Raw genomic sequence first — 21,037 nt, 5'->3', positions numbered from 1 at the left:
AGACCAATGACCCAGCTAGCTCAATATTGTCCACGCTGACTGGCAGCAACGGCTCGCCAGGGTTTCAGGCAGGACACATTTCCATCCCTACCTGCAGATGTTGCCAGGGAATGAACCTGGGTCGTTCTGCATGCAAGGCAGACACACTTCCGCTGAGCTTAAACCAACTGCTGCTGATTCCTGAAGCAGCAGCAAAAGTGGAAACTGGAAGTTATGCAAACGTGGAACTCACCCCGCACATGGATGTCCGTATCCGTCATGAGCAGCACGGCCAGGGGGTGCACCTGTGAGGAGTCGCGCACAAACACCCCGCCATTGGACTTGACCGCCATGAAGTACGTCAGCCAGCGGCTGTAGAGCTTGGAGGTCTCCCTGCAGTGAAGAGGAAGGGACCGTCTCACACCTGGCCTGCCGCCACTGCCCTCCCTCCGTCCCTCCCCACCAGGTCATAAGCACCCGCCTGCCAGCCGGCCTGGGCGGCACCCGGCCCACTTGCCTGTTGATCGTTGACTTGTGCAGGAGGACGGTCCCAGCCTTGGTCCGGTACGTGTAGCTGTTGGGCTTGAACTTGCCCTGCCTGGTCACTTTGCCTTGCCTTACCTGGGTAGAGGAGTAGGCAAAAAAAGAAAAAGAAAAAGGGATGGATTAGCAAGACAAGCCTGGCTAAGAGTCGATTGCTGGGTTGGCAAGGGGAATGATTTGACACTGCTGCTCATTATGTATTGCTCATTATGTTTTATGTACATAACAGTGTTCAAAGCCCTAAGCGACTCGGGCCCCAAATACTTGAAAGACCACCTGCTTCCCTACGGGTGCTCTTGGGTGCTGAGATCAACAGAGAAGGCCCTGTTGGTAGTTCCCGTTCCTCTGTCTCAGTGGCCCCATCGCTCACAGAAATGTGTCTGGTACCTTCATTACACAGCTTCTAGCGAATGCTTTCGACCCTTGAGGTGTATGTTTTTAGGACCCATGTTGGCGATCATTTCGTGCAGGGGTTCTGTTCCTGGCCTCTGCATGCGTCAGCAGAGTGCGCATAACCCCCACCCACCCGTTCTGCTCCAAAAACCAGAGAAACTTGAGAGAATCCATCAAAATTCCCTCGCAAGGAAAGGGAACCCCTCCCCACTGTTCCTTCACCCACAGACAGTATGGAAAGGGAGGTGGGCCTCTTACCTGGATGAGATTGGGGTAAAGCCCAGCCATCAGGACGCCCTTCACCAGCTCCTCCTCCTCACTGTATTGGTTGCACACAGACGAAGGCAAGAGGCAGTCTGAGGGGGTTGGCACCAGGTAGGCCTCGTAGAGGTTCTCCGAGAACTGCTTCACCAGGCCTGCGGGGGACAGAGGCAAAGCTCAGCGTCGGGCAGCACATAGTTAAACTGCGGAGGAGAGTGCAATCAGTGGCTCCTAGCCAGGATGCCTCGGCTCTGCCTCCAGTGAGAAGCAGCAATGCCTCTGAATCCGTTGCTGGAAACCACAAGAGGAGAGGGGGCTAGACTAGACGGGTCATTGGTCTGATCTAGTGGGCTCTTCTTAAGTTCCTGAAGTGCCGGGTACAAATTCAGCCTGGGCTTCCTTCTTGGTCTTCTCTATCCACGTTGGCAGAAGGGGGCTCAGAAGAGAGCTGCAACAAGATTATTACAGGGCAGTACTGGCAAAAAGGGAAATCTGGGGTCTGTGGCTTTCTTCCCTTCCACATACAGAGCCCTGTTGAATATCCCATTCTGGCTCCAGAACGACCCTGTTCTCCACCTTCAGAAGCAGGCAGAATTTCTCTCGGTTCAGGCTCCTTGATCACAACGGGGATCCATGCCAGGAGAACAGAGTCCGTGGGAAGCCAGGGCTGATGTTTATCCCTAGTAAAGCTTGGATGGGGAGCCTGTGGGTCTCTCCAGATGCTGCTGAACTCCAACCCCATCAGCCCCAGCTAGTGTCAGCCAATGGCTAGGAATGATGGGAGCTGTATTCAAGAAACTTCCAGAAGCCCCAACACCTCCGCTCTGAAAAGAGTGTGTGCCAAGCTGTTGAATTGACTAATACTGAGCTAGATGGACCAATGATTCTGACTTGGTACAAGGCAGCTTCCTGTATCCCTGGGCAACCGCCCGTTCTGCTCACCATTGATGAACCGCAGGCTGGGCGCATACAGGAGGTAATCCTGCAGGTAGTTGTCACGAGCTCGGCTATCCCTGCGCCGGAGGATGTCCTCCCAGCCGGCCACTGCCCGCACAAAAGCCAGGTGGTCGCTGCCGCTCTCTCGGCTCAGGATGGCCTTGGCCTAGGAAACATGGAACAACAACGGGTTGTTCGTATGCACTTTGGATCCTCCCGCCTCCCCACCCAAGCACCGACAACGCTGGCCCCTCACCTTGTCCACCTCGGTGCGGTTCTGCAAGCTACTGCTGAAGGGGTCCCTTGTGAGGCAGGAGACGATGACCAGGAGCGGCTGGATGCAGCGGAAGATGGAAGCCAGTACGATGGCCTTAGCCAGCCGGGGATCGGTGGAGATCTGAGCCAGGCGCTTGCCCAGAGTGGTCAAGGCCTCCCTGTGGTCCAGCACACCTGAAAGGGGGGCAACAGAGGAGCGCTTGGAAGGGCTGGCTAGGAGAGGGAAGGGCGCTGCTTTCTGTGTTGGCTTGGCAACCTCAGTGGTCCCAAAGTGACGGCAGCAGCAGCAGACCCAGCCGTACATGGAAAGACTGTAGTCAAGCATTTGCTCTGCATGCAGCAGGTTCAATCCCTGGCATGATAGAGCTGGGAACATCTCCTGTCTGAAACTCTGGAGAGCCAATGAGCTTGGTCTATAAAAGCCGCTTCCTATGTTCCTACCAGCAATCCACCTCCTGACCAGCCTCCCCGGATACTCACCAATCTCTTGCAAAAGGATGACCGCTTCATCCACAGCTTTGATGTCAGGGCTGTCCAGGGCTTTGGAGAGGAACTCAACAGCCTGCAGCCAAAAGAAACACAGAGTATACAGTGTGAAGACCAGCTGAGTGGAAAGCGGCACTGAACTGGATTGGGGAAGGGAAGGGAGCTATTGACACCCTACAGGTCTGTTCCAGTTCTGAACATTCCTCCAAGGACAGCAAGAAGGTCAAGCAGGTAAGATCTATGTTCAAAGCCTCTCTGGGTTCTCAGTGCTTTGGCCTGCCCAGCCTTCGCCAAGGTGATGTCCTCCAGATGTCGTGGACTCCAAATCTTATACAGTAAATGCCTCTGTGATGCTGGGGCTGATGGGAGTTGCAATCCAAAAACAGCTGAAGGGCACTAAATTAGCAAAAGCTGGCCTGCACAAACTGCTGGCTTGACTGCTCAGCAATGCCTTGTGGCTACGGCCTGAAAGCTCAGAACCAGAAAATCAACCCAGTCTTGGTTCTGTGTCCACAGCTTACAAATCCTGTAGATGGCTAAAATTTTCAATAAGGAAAAACATGGCCAGCCTGCTGTCAAAATCCCACACTACAACTGGGACCATCTAGAGCAGGGGGAGGGAGATGAGAAGGAAAGGAAAGGAGAGGGAGACTAGGACACAGGAGACGTAAATATGCTAACTCTTCTTCTTGACTGTTTTGTTTTTTTTAAAACCAAGTGCAATGAGCTCTTTGTCAACCTGGACCCATCTAGTCCAGCATCCTGTTCTCCCTGGCAAAACAGTTTCCTGCTGTAAGCCCACAAGGAGGACATGAGTGCAAGAGCCCTCTCCCTGCCTGTGGTTCCCAGCAACTGGAATTCAGAAGCATCGCTGCCTCCATCCTGGCTAGGAGCTATCCATAGCCATCTCTCCTCCTCCGGGAATTTGCCTAATCCTCTTTTAAAGCCACCCAAGGTGATGGCAATCTCTGCTTCTTGTGGGAGTGAGTTCCATAGTCTGGCCTTTAAGCAACTCCAACAGTGGAGCACCCTGCTCAGACAAAAGCTACGGGCTTTGGGGGACATGTTTTTCAGGCACCATGTAAGCTTAGCTTTGTCCGCTCATTAGAACAAGCCCAAGAAAGAGGACCATCGGAGGCTCTGTACCCAGGAGGGCCTCTCCTTACCGTTTTCTCGGGCATGTGGATCTTGGCCTGGACCACCAGGTTCTCGAGGGGTGTGCGGAGGATTTCAGGCACTTGGAAGGTGGGCATCCTGTCCAGGCGGCTGCGCGGGAAGAGGTGATAGGCAAAGCCCGACTGGCAGCGCCCGGCACGCCCTCGCCTCTGGATGACGTTGGACTTGGACACCCAGACGGTCTCCAGGCACGAGACCTGGGGGAAGAGGCGTGTCACAATCCCATACCCTGAGGCTCCCCAAACTCGCTTCTGAACTTGCCACAGCCTCACCCAAGACAACCACAGCCCAGACAAACCTTGGTCTTGAGATCATAGCGCTCCTCCTTGTGAGTTCCGCTGTCCACAACGTGCACGATGTCGTTGATGGTGATGGAGGTCTCGGCGATGTTGGTGGCCAGGACGATCTTGCGCACGCCGGGAGGGGGGCGTGGGAAGATGCTCTGCTGGTCCATCATTGGGATGTTGGAATGAACTGGCGAGGGTGGGGAGAAACAACACCTGTGAGCATCTGTCCCCGGAGCATCACAGCAATCTAGGCCAGGGGTTGTCCGCTTGATGTCCTGTAGATGCTGGACTACAACTCCCAGCAGCCATCATGGTTGGGTGGCAAAAGATGATGGGAGCTGTATTTCAACCACACCCAGAGGGCACCATGGAGGCTACCCCTGCTATAGACTTTCTGTATGGGACAGCCACCACCTCCCACAAACCTCACAGTGAGGCGAGAAAGAGAGCAATGCTCCCCTCTCACCTGGTAAGACAAGGTAACGGCTGTTATGAGGTCCCAGGCTCTCCAAGAGTCGCTGCTGAACTCCTTTGATTTCCTGCCAGCCGGGGAGAAAACAGAGGATCCCACCTGCAACCAACAGAGACGGAAAGTCACACATGACCATGAAGATATTTGCACCCCACCTTTCTACCTGGTTGCTCAGGGTGGCATGGAGGAAGGGAACTGTCTCACTCTGAACTGTCTCACTTGCAGCAAAAGCATGCCAGACCCTCTGATCCGTCAGAGCCGAGAGGGAGGGTGCGAGGAAGAATGGCCACCACTTACCTGGCTCTCCGTGGGCATCGATCTGCAGAATGAGGTCACTGATCAGCTCAAGGTCAAGGACGCACTCCTCGTCCGATTGCTGAGGGATAAAAAGAGGCACAGTAAATATCTGCCAGGAGGCCCTGCAGAGAGACGGAGAGAGCTCACGAGGCTCTGTTACCAGGGAAGGACCCTGCAAAGCCAGGTGTAGGAGAACTCCAGGCACCTCTCAAAGCAAGCTGCAGCATGAAAGCAACCGCCAGGGGAACACTTGGTGCTGCCTTACACTGGTGCAGAACACCGGGGGCCATGGAACTCCCAACACCACCAGCCAGTGCAGACCTATGATGTTGGGGCCACTGGGAGTTGTAGTCCTAGACACCTGGTGGGTGCCAGGTCATCAGTGAAAGCTGTTCCAGAAATAAAAGCACAGTGAGTGGGACTGCATGATAGTCTCACATGGTATCAATGAACATGGCTCCCCTTGCAGGGGGAAACTGGGGGATGCAGTCCTGCATATGAAGCAGGCACCTGCATACAACCCAATGTGTATTTTCAACCACACCTTGTTGAAACACCACCCGGCAGGGCTGGGTCCAGGTTTTTATGTGTCTTCCTCCTGTCACTGCTGCCCACTCACTTAGGAAACTGTGTCATACCAAGTTGGACCATTAGCCCACTTAGCTCAGTGTTTCAGGCAGGGCGGTCTCCAAATCCTGTTGGGAATTAAACCTGAGACCTTCTGCCTGCAAAACAGATGCTCTAGCATGGGGCGAAAGCCTTTTTGCATACTGGAAACAGAGAACTCTGCCTGATGACAATTCAAACAACTGGTTCATCCAGCGTGGAATTGCCTACACTGATTGGCAGCAGCCCTCCGGGTTTCAGGCAGGATTGGACATGCCATTGGGGATTGAAGTGGGGACCTTTTGCATGCAAAGCACATGCCCTGTCAGAGAGCTTCCCCAAATGGAAGACAACCTATCCCTGTTGGGGAACAAGGGGGTGAAGGAATGCTCCTCGGGCACCGACCCACAAAACATCGCAGCGGTGACTGAGCTGCCAGAGCATCAACAAAGGCAGAAGCCAGAGCGCTCAAAAGGGTGGAGCTGCACCCTTTGCCAACCTGGCACCCTCCAGCTATTCCATCAGTCCGGTGCAAAGGCCAGCACCACAGAGGACCTCGTAACGTGCACAGAGCGAGCACGTGTGCATGAGCGACACAGCACTTCCTGCCACGTTAGGGGGGGGGGAGTGTGTGTGCGCTTGGCTCACCTTGATCTCGTAGTGCCGGTGCCTGTGCCGCCCCAGCATGGCCATGATCTCCTCCAGGTAGTACTCCTTGACAGGATACATGAAGCCCGGCACCTTGACCACGGGGCAGTCCCCAAAGTACTGCGAGAAGCGCTGGTTGTCCCCCGTGGCGCTCATCAGCACCAGCCGGAGGCCGGGGTTCTGCTTCTGGACGCCCTTGAGCAGGATGAGCAGGAAGTCGGTGTTGACGTCGCGCTCGTGCACCTCGTCCACCACGATGTGGCTGACGCCCTCCAGGCGGGGGTTGCCCTGCAGCTTCCGCAGCAGGATGCCCACGGTGCAGAAGAGCAGCGCCCCACCCCGGGCGGGCGGCTTGCTCTCCAGCCGCACCTGGTAGCCCACGTTCTTCCGCATGTTGGAGCCCAGCTCCTGCGCCACGCGCTGCGCCACCGAGATGGCGCTGATTCGCCGCGGCTGCGTGATGATCATGTTGCACTGGGCCCCGCGACCGTCCAGGATGTAGTGCTCCAGCATCAGCTGGGGGATGCGGGTGGTCTTCCCGCACCCCGTGTCCCCAGCAATCACCACCACCGGGTTCTGCTCCACGGCCGAGAGGATGGCTTCCCGGTGCGAGTCCACGGGCAGAGGCTGGGTCTCCTGCCAAGCGGTGCCCCTCCGCTTCCAGAGAGCCAGGAGGTTCTGGCTGTGGCGAACCTCTTCCGACTCCGACATGGGGATGTAACTCTTGCCTGTGATGGCGTCGCTGAGGGTGCCCGTCTCCTTGCTCAAGTTCATCATGTCGTCTGCCAGGCGTGGCCTGGATTCCTGGGTGTCCACTGGGTACTGAGAGGGAGGAGAGAAAAAGTGGCCTTCTCTTCAGCGCTAGGCCTTTGTTGCCTACTTCAGCTAGCCAAACGACAGCCGCGATGACAGCATCATGGCTCTCAACTATGGAGGAAGCCCTAGGCTTCCTAGGGAGAAACCGTGGCAGATTAAAAACAGGAAGGAGTAATGGGGAGGAGGGAGGAGGGGAGGAAAGCCCTTCGGGAAGGGGGCAGTTTGCCTTGCCCTCTGACTGCTGCAGAACCCGTGCGAGGGTGCAGTCTTGCTTCCAAGTTCAGCCTACTCCATCGTTAACCAAAGCAAAACTACCTTCCCAACCAAAGAACTGATTTTCAGTGCTGGGTTGGCTATGAAATTACTCAAGGGCCTTAGGCTGCCTGCTCTTAAAACTTGCTTTTTTTGGAATATTAGTCATCTAGTTGGCAAGGTTATCTCAAGGAGGATTAAGATCTGCACAGCAAAGCAGATGCAGAAACCAGTGAGGAAGCTTAAGAGGCAGCTCCGAGTGGGAAAAGGTATCCTCCAGGTACAGAAAGCTGGAACAGCAGAAATCTGGAGTTCAGCTACAGTCACAGGAAAAAGAAAGTGCACCCTCTTTTAATTCTGTGGTTTTACATACGAAGACGTAATAACAATAATCTGTTCCTTAGCAGGTCTTAAAATAGGTAAATACAACCTCAGATGAACAACAACACATGATATATCGCACCGTGTCATTATTTATTTAACAGAAATAAAGCCAAGATGGAAAAGCCGTGTGTGAAAAAACTATGTACACCTTACAATTCTAGCTTGTAGTAGCCATAACTTGAAGTAATCATTTTCTGTAGCACTATCAGTCTCTCACATTGCTGTGTAGAAATTTTTGGCCTCCTCTTCTTTACAATGTTTCTTCATTTCACTGAGGTTTGCTGGCATTTGTTTATTCAAAGCTCTCTTACGGTCCCTCACAACATTTCAATTGGGTTGAGGTCTGGATTTTGACTGGGCCATTGCAATACCATGTTCTTTTTCACACATTCTGTTGTAGATTTGCTGGTGTGCTTGGGATCCTGGTCCTGTTGCATGACCCAATTTCAGCCAAGCTTCAGCTGTTGGGCACACATTTGACTGTAGAATGCCTTGGTATACAGAGGAGTTCATGGTCGACTCAATGACTGCCAGATTCCCAGCTCCTGTGGCTACAAAGCAAGCCCAGATCGTCACCCATCCACTACCGTGCTTTACAGTTGGAATGAGGTGCTTGTGCCGATATGCTGTGTTTGGTTTTTGCCAAATGTGGTTTGTTCCAAGTGCAACTTTGCAAACCAAAGTCATGCTGCCATGTTCTTTTTAGAGAGACGAGACTTCTCCTGGAAACGCTTCCAAACAAACCATACTCATTCAGTCTTTCTAATTGTACTGTCACGAACTTATCACATTTAACATGCTAACTGAGGCCTGTAGAGCCTGAGATGTAACTCTTGGGTTTTCTGCAATTTCTCTGAGCATTGCAGAGTCTGACCTTGGGGTGAATTTGCTGGGACGTCCACTCCTGAGAAGATTGCCAACTGTCTTGAATGTTTTCCACTTTTGAATAAACTTTCTCACTGCAGAATGTTGGGCTTAAAATTGATCGGATGGCCTCAGAACCCTTCCTACTATCATGGGCAGCAGCACTTGCTTCTCTGAGAGCACTGCGTCGTCTTTCCGCCTTGGCATTGTGTTAAAACACACCTGAATGCTCCAGACCGGCAAATTGCTAAAACTTCGGCTTTTATAGAGGTGGGCACACTTGCTGATGATCAATTAAGAAAGGGCACTTGATTAGCAGCACCTGTCCGCTACTTAGCCTCTTAATTACTATGGAAGCAGTACGGGTGTACTTAGTTTTTCACACATGATTTCTCCATCTTGGCTTCATTTCTGTTAAATAAATCATGACACGGCGTAATATGTCATATGCTGTTGTTCATCTGAGGTTGTAGTCACCTAATTTTAAGACCTACAGCACTAAGGAACAAATGATTGCTATTATGTCCTGATATGTAAAACCACAGAATTCAAAGAGGGTGCACTTTCTTTTCCCCAAGACTGTAAATCCATAGAAATGTGAAACTAGCTTTCCTTGCACCTCCAAGCCTCCACAATGCTCCCCACCCCTCTTGCCTGTTTTTAAACAGGCCCCGGTCTCTCCCATGAGCCCCACACAGCCCTTCCTCAGCCCAATGGTCCTGAGGGAAGCTGTTCTCCTATCCCAAGTCCCACTGACCTTTTATCTCACTCCTCAAAATTGTGCTCTTAGTCAACACCACCAATAAGTTCACCCCAAGCAGCTAGTTCACTTTCAAACATTCCATGACATCACAGCCACTTGGCCAATGATATGGGAAGGAGGAGAACATACAGGTAACAAGTAGCCAAGGCAAGAGTTTTTCAACTGTTTCTGCCAGTTGGTGGCAGGAGTTCCATGTTCTGTGGCTCCCAGTGGCATGTTCCCCACAACTGGGTCTAGTTTGGAATCCAAGCTCCAGCCCACTTTCTTTGAAATAAGGGAAGGCTTACATGATTCAGGTAGTTCTCAATCTTGCGCAGCGTGGCCTCGGGGACTTTGATGTGGCAGGGCTTCCGCTGGTTCTCGCCCAGCTCCCGGAGGGATGTCATGTTGTACATGGCGTGGCTCAGGGGGTTGTTGTTCTTGTCCACCAAGCCGAGGCTCTGGAAGGGAGGTAAGGAGGGTGCGTCAGCCGAGGAGGGTCTCCAAGAGGGGGAGAGAGACTTGCCTGGGCAGGGAGACAGGAAAGAAGGCCACCTCGGGGACAGGAACCCTTGGTCTAGAAAGGAGACTGGCTGGCAGAGGCCATTCGTGGCCCAGCCACGAGAGCCTTCAGTGGGAAGTGCTAGGGAAGGAACAGCACCATGGAAGGTGTTTTTCAGCTAGTCCGCCCCCCGCCCTACACTTAAAAGGCTTTTAAGAAGCTGCTGCAGGACAGGGATTGTGAGAATCATCATGGGAGGGGTGTTTCTACGACCAAGGTGGAACGGCTAAGCTCCCTTGTTATTTTGGCTACTGTCGGGAAGTGTAATGCAATCTTGTCATATTTATAATACTGAAACGTTGTGGTTTTTTTTGTTATTTGCTATTTGACGCTGTCTTACCATGAAATTGTTTTTGCAATGTTTTATTTTGAAACGCTTTAATTCCAGTTTTCTTTGTTGCGAGCCACTTTGGGCAGGTTCTTTTTGTGGAAGAGAGCAGCATGCAGATAAAATAACGAAGGAATGAGAGGAGCCCCAAGTCTCACCTTCAGCTTCTGGCAGGCCAGAGCAGCCGCTTTGTTCTCTGCCTCCACCTTGCGACGCCCCTTGGCGGCGAAGGTCATGGGGCACGGCCAGCGCAGGGTCAGCTTGCAGATCTTGGTCTTGGTGCCCACCGTCCGGAACTGCATGTACTCCTGTGCAAAGCAAAAGAGAAGGGGTCAGCGGGAGGAGCCCCCCCCCACCTCCCAGCATGTGCTGCCTCCTTTCCTCCAACTCATGGAGAAGCCGGGATCACTTAGCTGCTCCCAAAGGACATTGGAAGAGGCTAACCTTTAGCGGGTTAAGAAGGCATCGCAGCAACACCCCCTACTAGCTGCCTAAAGGACTAGGAAGTGCCAGACTGAGCTCTGCCGCTGCTGCATATTCTTTAAGTACTGCTTCATTATCGATTAAACACACACAAACGTCTCAAAGGAGACTTACAAAATACAGCCCGGTCGCATCTTATGCACATTTAACTTGTACAATTTCAACCATATGCATTGAAAGGCAGGCTGGTTGAAATTCCACAAGTTAAACCCAAGCAAGATGAAGAGCTTAGAAGTTAATGGCACACTGGATCCCCTTAGGCGTACCTGGTGTGCAAAGTGCTTTTAATCTCTCTGTCTTGCTTTGGGGGTGAGGGGGGCGGGGGCGGGGAGCCCAGATCAGGAAGGGTGCCGGCTCTGGGATGCTCATGTTGAGATTTCATGGCGGCTTCTTAGTTCCCACGAGATCTCGTGCAAACATCCCCAGGCTTCCAGGCTTTGTGTATATGTGGAACCCTTGGAAGCGAACCCCAATGTAACATGCAATCACACTTACAGCACAGAACAATTTAAAAGCAAAGCACAATTGGAGGCAATAAAGAACGAAACATCCAGGTAACGAGAGCATCATGTAAGCATCCTGGTTCTGATGATGAGAGGTGACAACTATGGAACATTTTGAAAATGACTTTTCCAGGTTTTGCCAACCTGGCGCTGACCTGGTTCCCTTTTGGACTCCAGCTCCCAACAGCCGGCCTGGCAGGAGCATGGCTGTGGTGGCTGCAGCTGATGGAAGCTGCGTTCCAGAACTGCTGGAGGGCACCAGGTTGGCAAAGGCACGACTATTCAGCAGCGAGCCAGGACAGAGAAAGGGGGAAGCTCGCTTGGAGGACTTCACCTAGGGGCAACTCTACAGATTCTGCTTTTTCCTGCAGTTTATGTGGCTTGGCTCACTGGCTAAAGTCACCTGGGGGCCCTTTGCTCCTTTGGATGCTGTGTATCTATCTGCCCTCCACTTCTGGCAGCTCCCATCTGGGTGGTGGCACTTGGCCCAGGCCCAATTCTCATACATGCTTTAAGAAGAGCCTCTCCAAAGAGACCCGCCTCCCTCCATCCTCTGCCTAGTTGGCCAAAGTGACCCTCTCCAACTCACCTTGACTGTGGACGAAGAAGTGGCAATCTGGATCACCTGGGCCAGGAGGTTCTTGGGCAGAGGAAACTGGGTCAGAGCCCGGAGGGCTGTGTTGTCATCCGTCATCTCGAGAGAGAACCCATCCCTGCAGCAGGAGAGGGAAGAGAAGGCGGCTGCTAGATCCTCTTGTTCTAAAGGTTGCCACTTGGACTCCATCAGCTGGCCTCTGTCTTGCCTTCAGAGATACACTTGCCCACCCACTGAAGAGCGACTGGGAGATACAGGATTTATGCAATGGGGCATCAAATAGATTATTCCCCTATTTTATTATGGACTGCCAACTATGGCTAAGAGTATGCGCTCAGGACACTGATACGGGGGAGGAGTGGAATTTGAGGGGGGCTAGAAGCCACAAAAAAACAGGGTGCCCTCTCCTTGACCATGGACAGCCACACTTGGACAACCCTCCCACCCCACTTCCAAGGCAGAAACGTGTCTTCCTGGCTATCCGTTTTCTTTATGCGGCTACCAGGAAAAGACCTGTTTCTTCCCCACTAAAACAGGAGAGCTGACATTCCTAACAGAGGGAGACAAATTTGAGCAGGATTGGTGAACTAGCAGGTGCTTCTTGCTCCCAACGGCAAGGCTGTTCTGTGCTCTGAAAACTGTTAGCATCACACTGGCTCCAGAACCCCCACAGCATTCCAGAATGTGGCCAGGATCACCCAGCTCCTCCCTCCCTCCCTCCCCACACCACACCCGAGTAGGAAGGGGAAGGAGGCGGCTGCATGTACAGGCAGGAGCAGCACGGCTCAGACCAGCAGGTGAGGCACACAGGAAGGGGCTCTGGTTCTGGTGTTTGCAATGAAGGGAGGGGGCGGTTAATCTCACTGCTCCCCATGCCGCCTGCGGATTAGGCACACATATGTAAAATAAATAGACTATGGACTGATGGAACTACAGAGCTGCAATTAGCATATAAAGCCCTTAACAACTGTGAGACCAGTTTACCTCTTAAGATTGTCTTCCTGCTGTGATTGGCAGAACTGGCACTACTACAGATACCATATACAATCATACCTCGTGTTGCGTACGCTCCGTGTTGCGTACGTTTGGGTTACGCACCTCCGCGACCCGGAAGTCCTCCGCGGAGCATGCGCAAGTGCACAAAAGCATCCTGCACAGAAGCGCAAAACCCCGCAAACTTCCGGGTTTTTTTTTCTTGCGGTTCGTTCGTTCGTGTTAAGTACACCCGGGTTACGAAGCGCGACCCGGAATAGATCGTGTATGTAACATGGGGTACCACTGTACTGTAATGCCCATTCCACATCTGTAAGAACTCTTTTATCTTTCAGTACAGCAGCACCCGCACTTTGGAACTCCCTGCCTATTGATACCAGGCAGGCAACTTCACTGTACTTTTTTTGGCGCCTGCTAAATGCTTCTGTTTAGGCAGGCCTACCCAGATATTCGGGAAAGTGATGTGAGCATTAACCTGTTTTTAAGCTACTGCTATTTTATTGCTGTTAATTTTATTTTTATTCTATCTTTTAAAAAATAATAATAGTGAGCCCCCCCCCCCCGCAAAATCTGGCAGTGTATAAATACAGCTAAAAAGAGCCTGCAGGATTCTCAACAGATCCTGCCAAGGGCATTATCCAAAGTTGTCCGGAGGGCCATGCCAGAACACAAAGGCCCAACCCCATGCTGACGCCACGTGTGCATGAATGGCCCATGCCCTTCAGGGCTCAGGGAATCTCCTACCTCATGTCTCTGGGTGGGGTGCGGGCCCCCGGATGCGCCATGGACAGGTAATCGGAGACATCAATGGTGTCTTCCTCCAGCTCCCCTTCCTCCAGCTCCCCTTCCTCCAGCTCCCCCTCTTCCAGCTCCTCCTTCCGGATGGGCTTTGGGAGCCTGTTGTGCTCCAGGGGCTGGATAGGCTCACTAGGCTCCATCCTCCTCCAGCAGGTCGAGAGGTCGGCCAGAGACGGCCCGGACTTGGAGCGCCACCGGCTGCCCTCTGCATACCACCGCTCATCGGGGCAGCCCAGCTGCTCAGCAAGGATGCGGTACTTTGCGGCGTCGAATAGCTCGTTCCGGGGACCCAGCAGGCCCCAGCCCTGCGCAGAGGAAAGGAAAGGTGGTCAAGATGGCTGGAAGGGGGAAAGAAAAGGGTGTTTTAAACCACTCAAAGCTGCGTCAGAAAGAAGCCGGGCTTCTTTGTTCAGCTAGCCCAGTACTGCCCCAATGACCGGCAACTGCAGCCCTCTAGAGGTCTTTCTCGCCACTTGCGAGCTGGTTTGAACTGGGGGCCTATGGTTGCTTGGCCTGGGTGCAATGTCTCAGATTTCAGCAAGGACAAGGAGGAGGGGAGTAAGATGGCTGACTGGCAGAGCCTTCCGCAAACTGGCAGGCTGCAGTTGTTTCAGGCTGCAATCACCATCAGGTGCAGTCAGGGCGACCATGTGACCCAGAGCATGGCAGAGGGGCATTTCAGGCTCTGGAGCAGGAAGGGAGGGTGGGCAAGGGAGGAACAATGGAAAGCGAAGTTTCAAAGGCACATTGTTTTATACAGATACATGGATTCAAGATGACATAGGTAAAAACAGCAATGTTTAGGAGCGTTTGAGGAAATAAAACTTTTTATGCCAGTATAAATAACTTCATTTAAAAACCACCACCCTTTGAAAAAAGACACGTTTCTTGCTCACTGTGGTTTTAGCATCCCATTCCCGACAACATTTCCTTCGGATGCTGCAGCCTTTGCCAACCTGGTGCCAACGATATGTTTTGGACCACAACCCGCCATCGAAACATCCAGAAGGCACCAGGTTAGTGAAGGCTGCCACAGCGCAACAATGCACACCTGTAAGCTGGCTGTTTGGTCGTAATAATACACATTCATTCATTGGTTCATTCATTTAATGCACATCTGTACATGCGGACCACCAGAAGTAGGATGCTGTGCAGGCTTTGCAAACAGCACAAAAATTTGTAGGAGCGATGGCAGTTCATAGGATGGGGTAGGGAGAGGCACAGGAGAAAGCTGGAGACGCCTGGGATGAGAATTAACATCCTATATCCCTTCTAAACGTATTTGTGGGGATGGGAGTATTTTGTTTGCTTTTGTTCTTGCTTTTATAATGTATATTGTATTTTTATATTGCATTTTTATGTTGTGAACCACCCAGAGATCTGCAGATGAAGGGCGTATTAATAATAATAATAATAATAATAATAATAATAATAATAATAATTTGTGCCTTTGACACACATGACCAGCGTGGAAGCTGACTCAGTTTCTGACAGCAACTGTCACTCACTGAATGTGATTTGAAGCACTGGTAGGGAAACGAGACCTCCCTTCTGCCTTCCTCTAATCCAGGCTTCCTCAACCTCAGCCCTGCCGATGTTTTTGGCCTACAACTCCCATGATCCCTAGCTAACAGGACCAGTGGTCAGGGATGATGGGAATTGTAGTCTCAAAACATCTGGAGGGCCGAGGTTGAGGAAGCCTGCTCTAATCTAACTTGGGAGTGGGGCGTGGAACAGACCAGCACCTTCTCCACTTCTAGCTTGCTGATCCCCCAAAGTTTGAGATGGCTACCATTACAGGAAGGCAAATCCAAAACTGGCCACTGCAACTCGCCTCTCAAAAGCCCATTAATCCTACAGCTCCGCCCACTGCCTGGCTCTGGTTATGGAAGGCCCAAAGCGGCAAGAAAAGCTCAGGGAGCCCCCTGCAGCCAGAGGGCAAGTCTTCCTAGGGGTCTTTGGAATCATACTAGTCATCTGTGTCTATAAGGATGTATGTAAGGATGTCGCTGGTAAAATGAAAGCAAGAATGGGCCACAGGGTGAGGCCTGAGTGCATGACAGGATGCTCTCTGACAGGGACAGGAAATGAAGGATGCCCCCCTGACACACACATCCCCCAATCACCTTGAAGAGCTGGCAAGCAGCGGCTGCAGCCTGCCGCTCAGCGTCAATCTTTTTGGTCCCATAGCCTTCCACTTCCACGTTCTTTGGCCACTTGATGACCAGCGTGACTTTCTGCAGAAGGACAAAGGAGGCAAGAGGTCAGGCAAATTGCTCATATATACTGCTTCTGAGCTTCGTGTGCCTTCTTAACGGAACACATCACCAGCTCTCCTCACATGCAGCTTCACCTTAAGAGACATTTTCACAGCACTGTAGAGTTGTGAAGGGCCATGGCGCTCATCCGATTCAGCCTCCTGTTCCCATGTGTGTACCTGGGCTTACCTGTGCACCACCAGCACTCATGTATGTTCATATACACTGCTGAGGGGTTTAAGATCTTTTGCTGGAGTTATGGTGTGCACTTGTTGTGGAAGTGTGTTAACCCTTAATCTTATGCCCACAAGAAGCTCTCACACAAAGGAACAAAGAAAGCTTGGTTTATGATATAAAACAGGAGTGACAGAATATATAAAATTGCTCCTTTAGACAGCAAAGTTACAGTCTAAGCAAATAGCAAATTACAATACATACATTTCTATCTATCTATCTATCTATCTATCTATCTATCTATCTATCTCAGCACTGTAATTTAATACTAAGACACAGGAGTACAAAACAAAAACTTTCAAACATCATAGCCAATAAGGCCACGTTTGCCTATGATTTCGCCGATGTAAAACCACATAAGCACTTCAGTAGCCTGGAAAAATTGCCATAAACCCACATTATAAACCTGGGGGGGGGAGTAGACCTGTCCTTAAAGCAAAGCAGAAGCATGCAGAGTCCTAGGGATCGCTGGGTTAAGTGCTGTCCTGTTGGAGCTGTGAGAGATAAGTAACCTTTGAATCTAGGTTTTTAAAATACCTTTTCGCCAAGGCGTACTAGAAGAGGGGAGGTGGCTGTAAAATGAGTGATTCCTACATTTGCTATAGTTAGTTTTGGAATTTCCTGCTTAATTATCACCTTTGCCCATCTTTGGTCATGCTGTTCCTATCTGTTTAACGGAAGGGTGAAAAGACTTTGCTGGGGAGCAGTTATCTGAACCTAGTCCTGTCTGCCTGCAATCTGCCTTTAAATTACCATTTAAAGGTATCCTGGGGAGCTGAGTTTCCTGTACTTAGCAGTCCTATATTTGCATATGTTAATATTTTAGGTCAGATGGGTGTGAACTCAGGATATTCCTGAATGCCTTTCAGGATGCTGGAGTGAGGCTTGTGCCAGGTTACCATGGAACTCATCATGGAGGGCCTCATGTCATATTAGAGTTATGTCAATCTTATACCTATGCCATGATCTACAGAGATAAGCCATTTCATAAATTCAGATTCACACACACCTCCTTACACTTCCTGTTCAAGGGAGGACCAGCAGTGCAGCATCATGCCCGGTTTCTGTTTAGATGCCCCCTACAGTAAAGACAATTTCTCCACCTCCCAAGGCAGAGTCCCCCACTGGCTCTTCCTTTCAAGCAGTTTCTTCTAACACACAGCAAGAACAGTGTTAGAGAGGGAGATATGAAAGCTAGGAGCTAAATGGCACCCTAAACCGAGATTGTGGGCGCAACAACGGAATGTCTAGGAGCGCTTTTTAAATAACAAGAACACAAAGCTGAAAATGAATGAACAGCAGCTAAAATATTATGTTCATTTTTCACATGGTCTAGTCCTTCCCCTGCCCACCCCCCTCCTAATATTCTTAAGAGGGTCTCTTCTCAAGTCTTCAGAGAGTATCTTGAAGTGGGGAGGCAGAAAAAGGTCCTCCTTTCCTTCCACTCTACAGTTTTAATCTGAAATCTTAGGCGCAGTACTGCGTGCAGAGCTCAGAAACTGCTCACACTAATGAAATTCCCTGTTGCAAAATGCGCATAGAAAAATGTGAGTTTTGAACACTGAGCGAGAACTCGCTTCCCTGCCATTTCCATCCATTGGTTTATTTGCTGCAGACAGTTTACCTTTTTCCGTGGCCCATTGGTGTGGATATACACCAGCTTGTCTCTTGCATGGGAAATGCCAAGAGCTCTTCCAATGACGCTGTTGAGCAAATTTTTAGGCTGGGGAAATTCCTTCAGTAAATCCCTTGAATCTGAAAGAAAATTGTGGGATGGAAGAATTAACCTCCTGTCAAATTGAGACCACTTCACAAGATAAATGAATCATGCAATGCATCCGTCATCCATGGGAGGTCAGCAATGTCCAATGTTGCAGACGACGGATTAGACAGACTCAGCCTTGAGGTCCGTTTACCAGGATTCAAGACACCAGAAAAGAGGTGTCTTATCACAACTCCCATGGCTAGCTGCTCTTGGGGGCTGATTTACACAAACCATGGGTGCACAGTGAGCTGTTGATGTGTGGTGAAGGTGCACTGTATCAACTGGCCCTCTGCTTTGAGAACTCCACATGCTCAAACCCCCTTGCACAAGCGTTTAGCTAGCTCAGATGTTTGAGCTGAAGACAGCAAAAACATCTTTAAAGTGTTCATACAATAAGAGCTCAATAGAAACCATATCTAGATAACAGAGATCAATCCTCCGCAGACACACACACACACACACACACAGGCTATGGCAGCAGCTAGACTTGCCAACGAAGGAGAAGTGAAAGTGAAATTGACTCACCTCCTTGCATTGTCCTATCTAAGAGGAAAGCAAGAAGGAAAAGACCCAGAATAAAAAAAGGTTTGAGAAGGTGGAGCTTAAACAGATGGATTTACCCCTATGGTACCTTCAGCGCCAACCCCATAAACACCCAGAAAACAGAAGTTCATGGGTTTTCTTCTTTTTTTAAAAAATGGTACCATGACAAAGAGCAGAGACTTCCCACTAAGAATTCTGCAATGGGGCCATTCTTTTCAGGTCATTTCCCAGCTTGGTAGTTCTCAATAAAAAACCAATCACTGGACACAATTTAGGTTTAAATACAAGAACAACCTTCAAAATCCACAGCTGGGACCAACAAAGGTATGGGAAACTTCTGAGTTCTCCAGAAGCCTTCATCAGGCACAATGTTGTACAAAGCAGGTGGTGAGGGGAACAAGGATAAAAAAGTACAAAATATATATAGATTGACGGTCAGCTTGTAGATCAGGATGGGGAACTGCATCCACCCTGGCAAGGCACCCAGCAGCCCATCACCTGGCGGTATAACATGTCATAAAAGTGTCAAGTATTGGGCTTTGAAGCCACAATTATTAGCTGCTCCCCATCTCTGAAAACTCAAAAAGTCTGGCTTGTAATCAGCCTACAATCACCAGCTTGGAACGGAGTTTGCAAACTGGCCCCTGTCTAATGTTAGTATTTTTTTTTTTTTTTTGAAAAATGTTTCCTCCTTCCCCTAATTCCTGCTTGCTCGACAAAAAGTTATGGGGAACTCCAGAGCTTGCCACAATTCTGTGGCATTTCGGTTGATCATAATTAACGTTCTGCACAACTGTGGACTTTGGGAGTTTCCTCTTATGGACCACCACAACCACAGAGATCACAACAACATGCCCAACATTTTTAATATTTGCAAATGCACTTTGTGCTTTGAACTGGTGTGCTGTAGAGTGGCAGAGAATCTCGTCTTACCCATGCCACTGACTCATGCTTTTTCTTAAAAGTGGTCTGGTCAAAGACCTGCTAAACCATTATTTGTAAGGATTTCGCACTAAACCACGGCATCAAATTTACACAAAGCAGCAGAGTGAATTATACAGTAGCACAGATCCCATCGCTTCTACCCGAAGGTTACTTGGCATGGAAAACCAATTCTGGAGCTCAGAGGCCCCAGTAAAAGACAATACCGGCTGAAAAGTCTGCTCACCTTCCTTATCCTCCTCACCCTCCTAAAGTCCAACAGTGCTTCCTGTTTATGGGATGTTCTTTTGAGCCAGACCCAAGTGGGAGGCGGCTCTAGAACAGACTGCGAGTGAAATCACCCTCTAGGGCGGGCTTAAAGCCTAGGGAAGCCCCGAGATTCCTTTAGGAAGCCGAAGCGAAGGCCCCTCCCCCGCCACCTTAAGGTCCATTTCTCGCTTGCCGGGGGAAGGGATCCGAGCACGTGAAGCCGGGGGGGGGGGAGGGGAGGCCGGACGCCACTTTGGCGCGTGACCTTGACCGCGTCCAGCTCCGTTAGAAGCGCGCCGCATCGCCTCCAAGTGCGGGCGCGTGTGCGGGGGGGGGGGGGGAAGAGGCGCCGTCAAAATGCAGGTGAGGAAGGCTAGCAGGAGCGCGCGGAGAGGAGGACCGGCGCGGGGGGGGGGGGTCTCACGCCCCTCGCCCATAGCCCCCCCGCCCTGTCCCACCGCCTCCACCCGGCCTAAGGCGAGCCAGCAAGCGGCGGCGCCGCCTCACCTTGGCGGCCCATCGCGTCGTCGTCGTCGTCGTCCTCCTCCGCCTGCTGCGCTTGCTCCGCGCCGGCCGCCGCGCGCTCGCACAGGCCCCTCCGCAGCGACCGACGCAGCGTGGGCTGCGCTCGCCACAGCGGGCCCGCGGCGCCGTCGAGCAGCATCTGCAGGAGCCGGCTGGACGCCGCCATCTTGGAATGAGGCAAGCTCGCGCGCCGGCTTCGACGCAGGAGCAGGCGAGCGGGGCGCATGCGCGCGGGACGAGGGAGGCGCCTCCGCCTTCCGCGGCGCGCCACCTGGAGGGCGCCGGGGTGAAGCGCAGGGCGCCTCTGTAAGGGAGGAGGGAGCGCCTTGGCCACAAAGGCAGGCGGGCGGGCGACTCCGGAGCCAGAAGAGGATTTAGGCAAAGAGCTGAGCGGCTTTGGTGGGCCCAGCAAGCCTCACCTTCGCCTTCACCCCTCTCTCCTGGCTTATTTGTGGGTGTCCTCATCATAATGGGTTGCAATACCTGCAGCCCCCTAATTTTCCAGGCCTGTAGGACCTTAAAAACACTCATTATGCTGTTGAAAGGAAAACATAGTGTTGCTCCAAAGGGAGCCTCATGGCTTTCTTCCAAAAACTGCATAGATCACAACCACTTTAGATAGCCAGGGCCTTCGAAAAAGACAAAAGAAACAAAAGTTGTCAAGAGAGGCCAGCAGAGGTGCAAGAATTCAGATGGCTGCTGCTCTGCTGGCATGGTTGGGTCCACAGGAACAGCCTGAATGTGGGTCAACAGTTCTGTGAACAAACGGCCTCTGCCAAAGTCTGCCCGTTTTCTTGATGTATTGGCTGTCCGCAGCGCTGCTGCCTTGCTCCCTTGTAAG

At 51.4% G+C, this 21,037-nt stretch overlaps 1 protein-coding gene across 4 annotated transcripts in view; it reads right to left on the bottom strand.

Annotated features, from left to right (window-relative positions):
• The window catches only part of DHX30 (DExH-box helicase 30), a 30,168-nt gene that overhangs the window by 1,503 nt on the left and 7,628 nt on the right, over positions 1-21,037 (bottom strand). Inside the window, exons 1-19 of one of the 4 annotated variants that reach the window (XM_033165054.1) lie at positions 20,179-20,377; positions 18,463-18,480; positions 17,797-17,927; positions 15,807-15,917; positions 13,627-13,985; positions 11,884-12,007; positions 10,467-10,616; positions 9,727-9,879; positions 6,361-7,182; positions 5,107-5,185; positions 4,804-4,908; positions 4,349-4,524; positions 4,041-4,247; positions 2,869-2,950; positions 2,369-2,562; positions 2,119-2,278; positions 1,174-1,331; positions 497-600; positions 233-372 (exon numbers count right to left, since the gene is read on the bottom strand). In XM_033165054.1, coding sequence (XP_033020945.1) covers positions 233-372; positions 497-600; positions 1,174-1,331; positions 2,119-2,278; positions 2,369-2,562; positions 2,869-2,950; positions 4,041-4,247; positions 4,349-4,524; positions 4,804-4,908; positions 5,107-5,185; positions 6,361-7,182; positions 9,727-9,879; positions 10,467-10,616; positions 11,884-12,007; positions 13,627-13,985; positions 15,807-15,917; positions 17,797-17,927; positions 18,463-18,480; positions 20,179-20,362 — 3,457 coding nt within the window. In that variant the 5' untranslated portion in view covers positions 20,363-20,377. Of the gene's footprint in view, positions 1-232; positions 373-496; positions 601-1,173; positions 1,332-2,118; positions 2,279-2,368; positions 2,563-2,868; positions 2,951-4,040; positions 4,248-4,348; positions 4,525-4,803; positions 4,909-5,106; positions 5,186-6,360; positions 7,183-9,726; positions 9,880-10,466; positions 10,617-11,883; positions 12,008-13,626; positions 13,986-15,806; positions 15,918-17,796; positions 17,928-18,462; positions 18,481-20,178; positions 20,378-21,037 lie in introns of those variants that run through there. The other 3 variants (XM_033165056.1, XM_033165055.1, XM_033165057.1) reach the window with 3 other exon arrangements.

Source organism: Lacerta agilis, chromosome 12 (genome assembly GCF_009819535.1).
Source record: "Lacerta agilis isolate rLacAgi1 chromosome 12, rLacAgi1.pri, whole genome shotgun sequence".
In the NCBI taxonomy this organism is placed as follows: Eukaryota; Metazoa; Chordata; class Lepidosauria; order Squamata; family Lacertidae; genus Lacerta; species Lacerta agilis.
The sequence above is the reverse complement of the archived record's forward strand: the minus strand, read 5'-3'. Positions and strand labels throughout refer to the sequence as shown.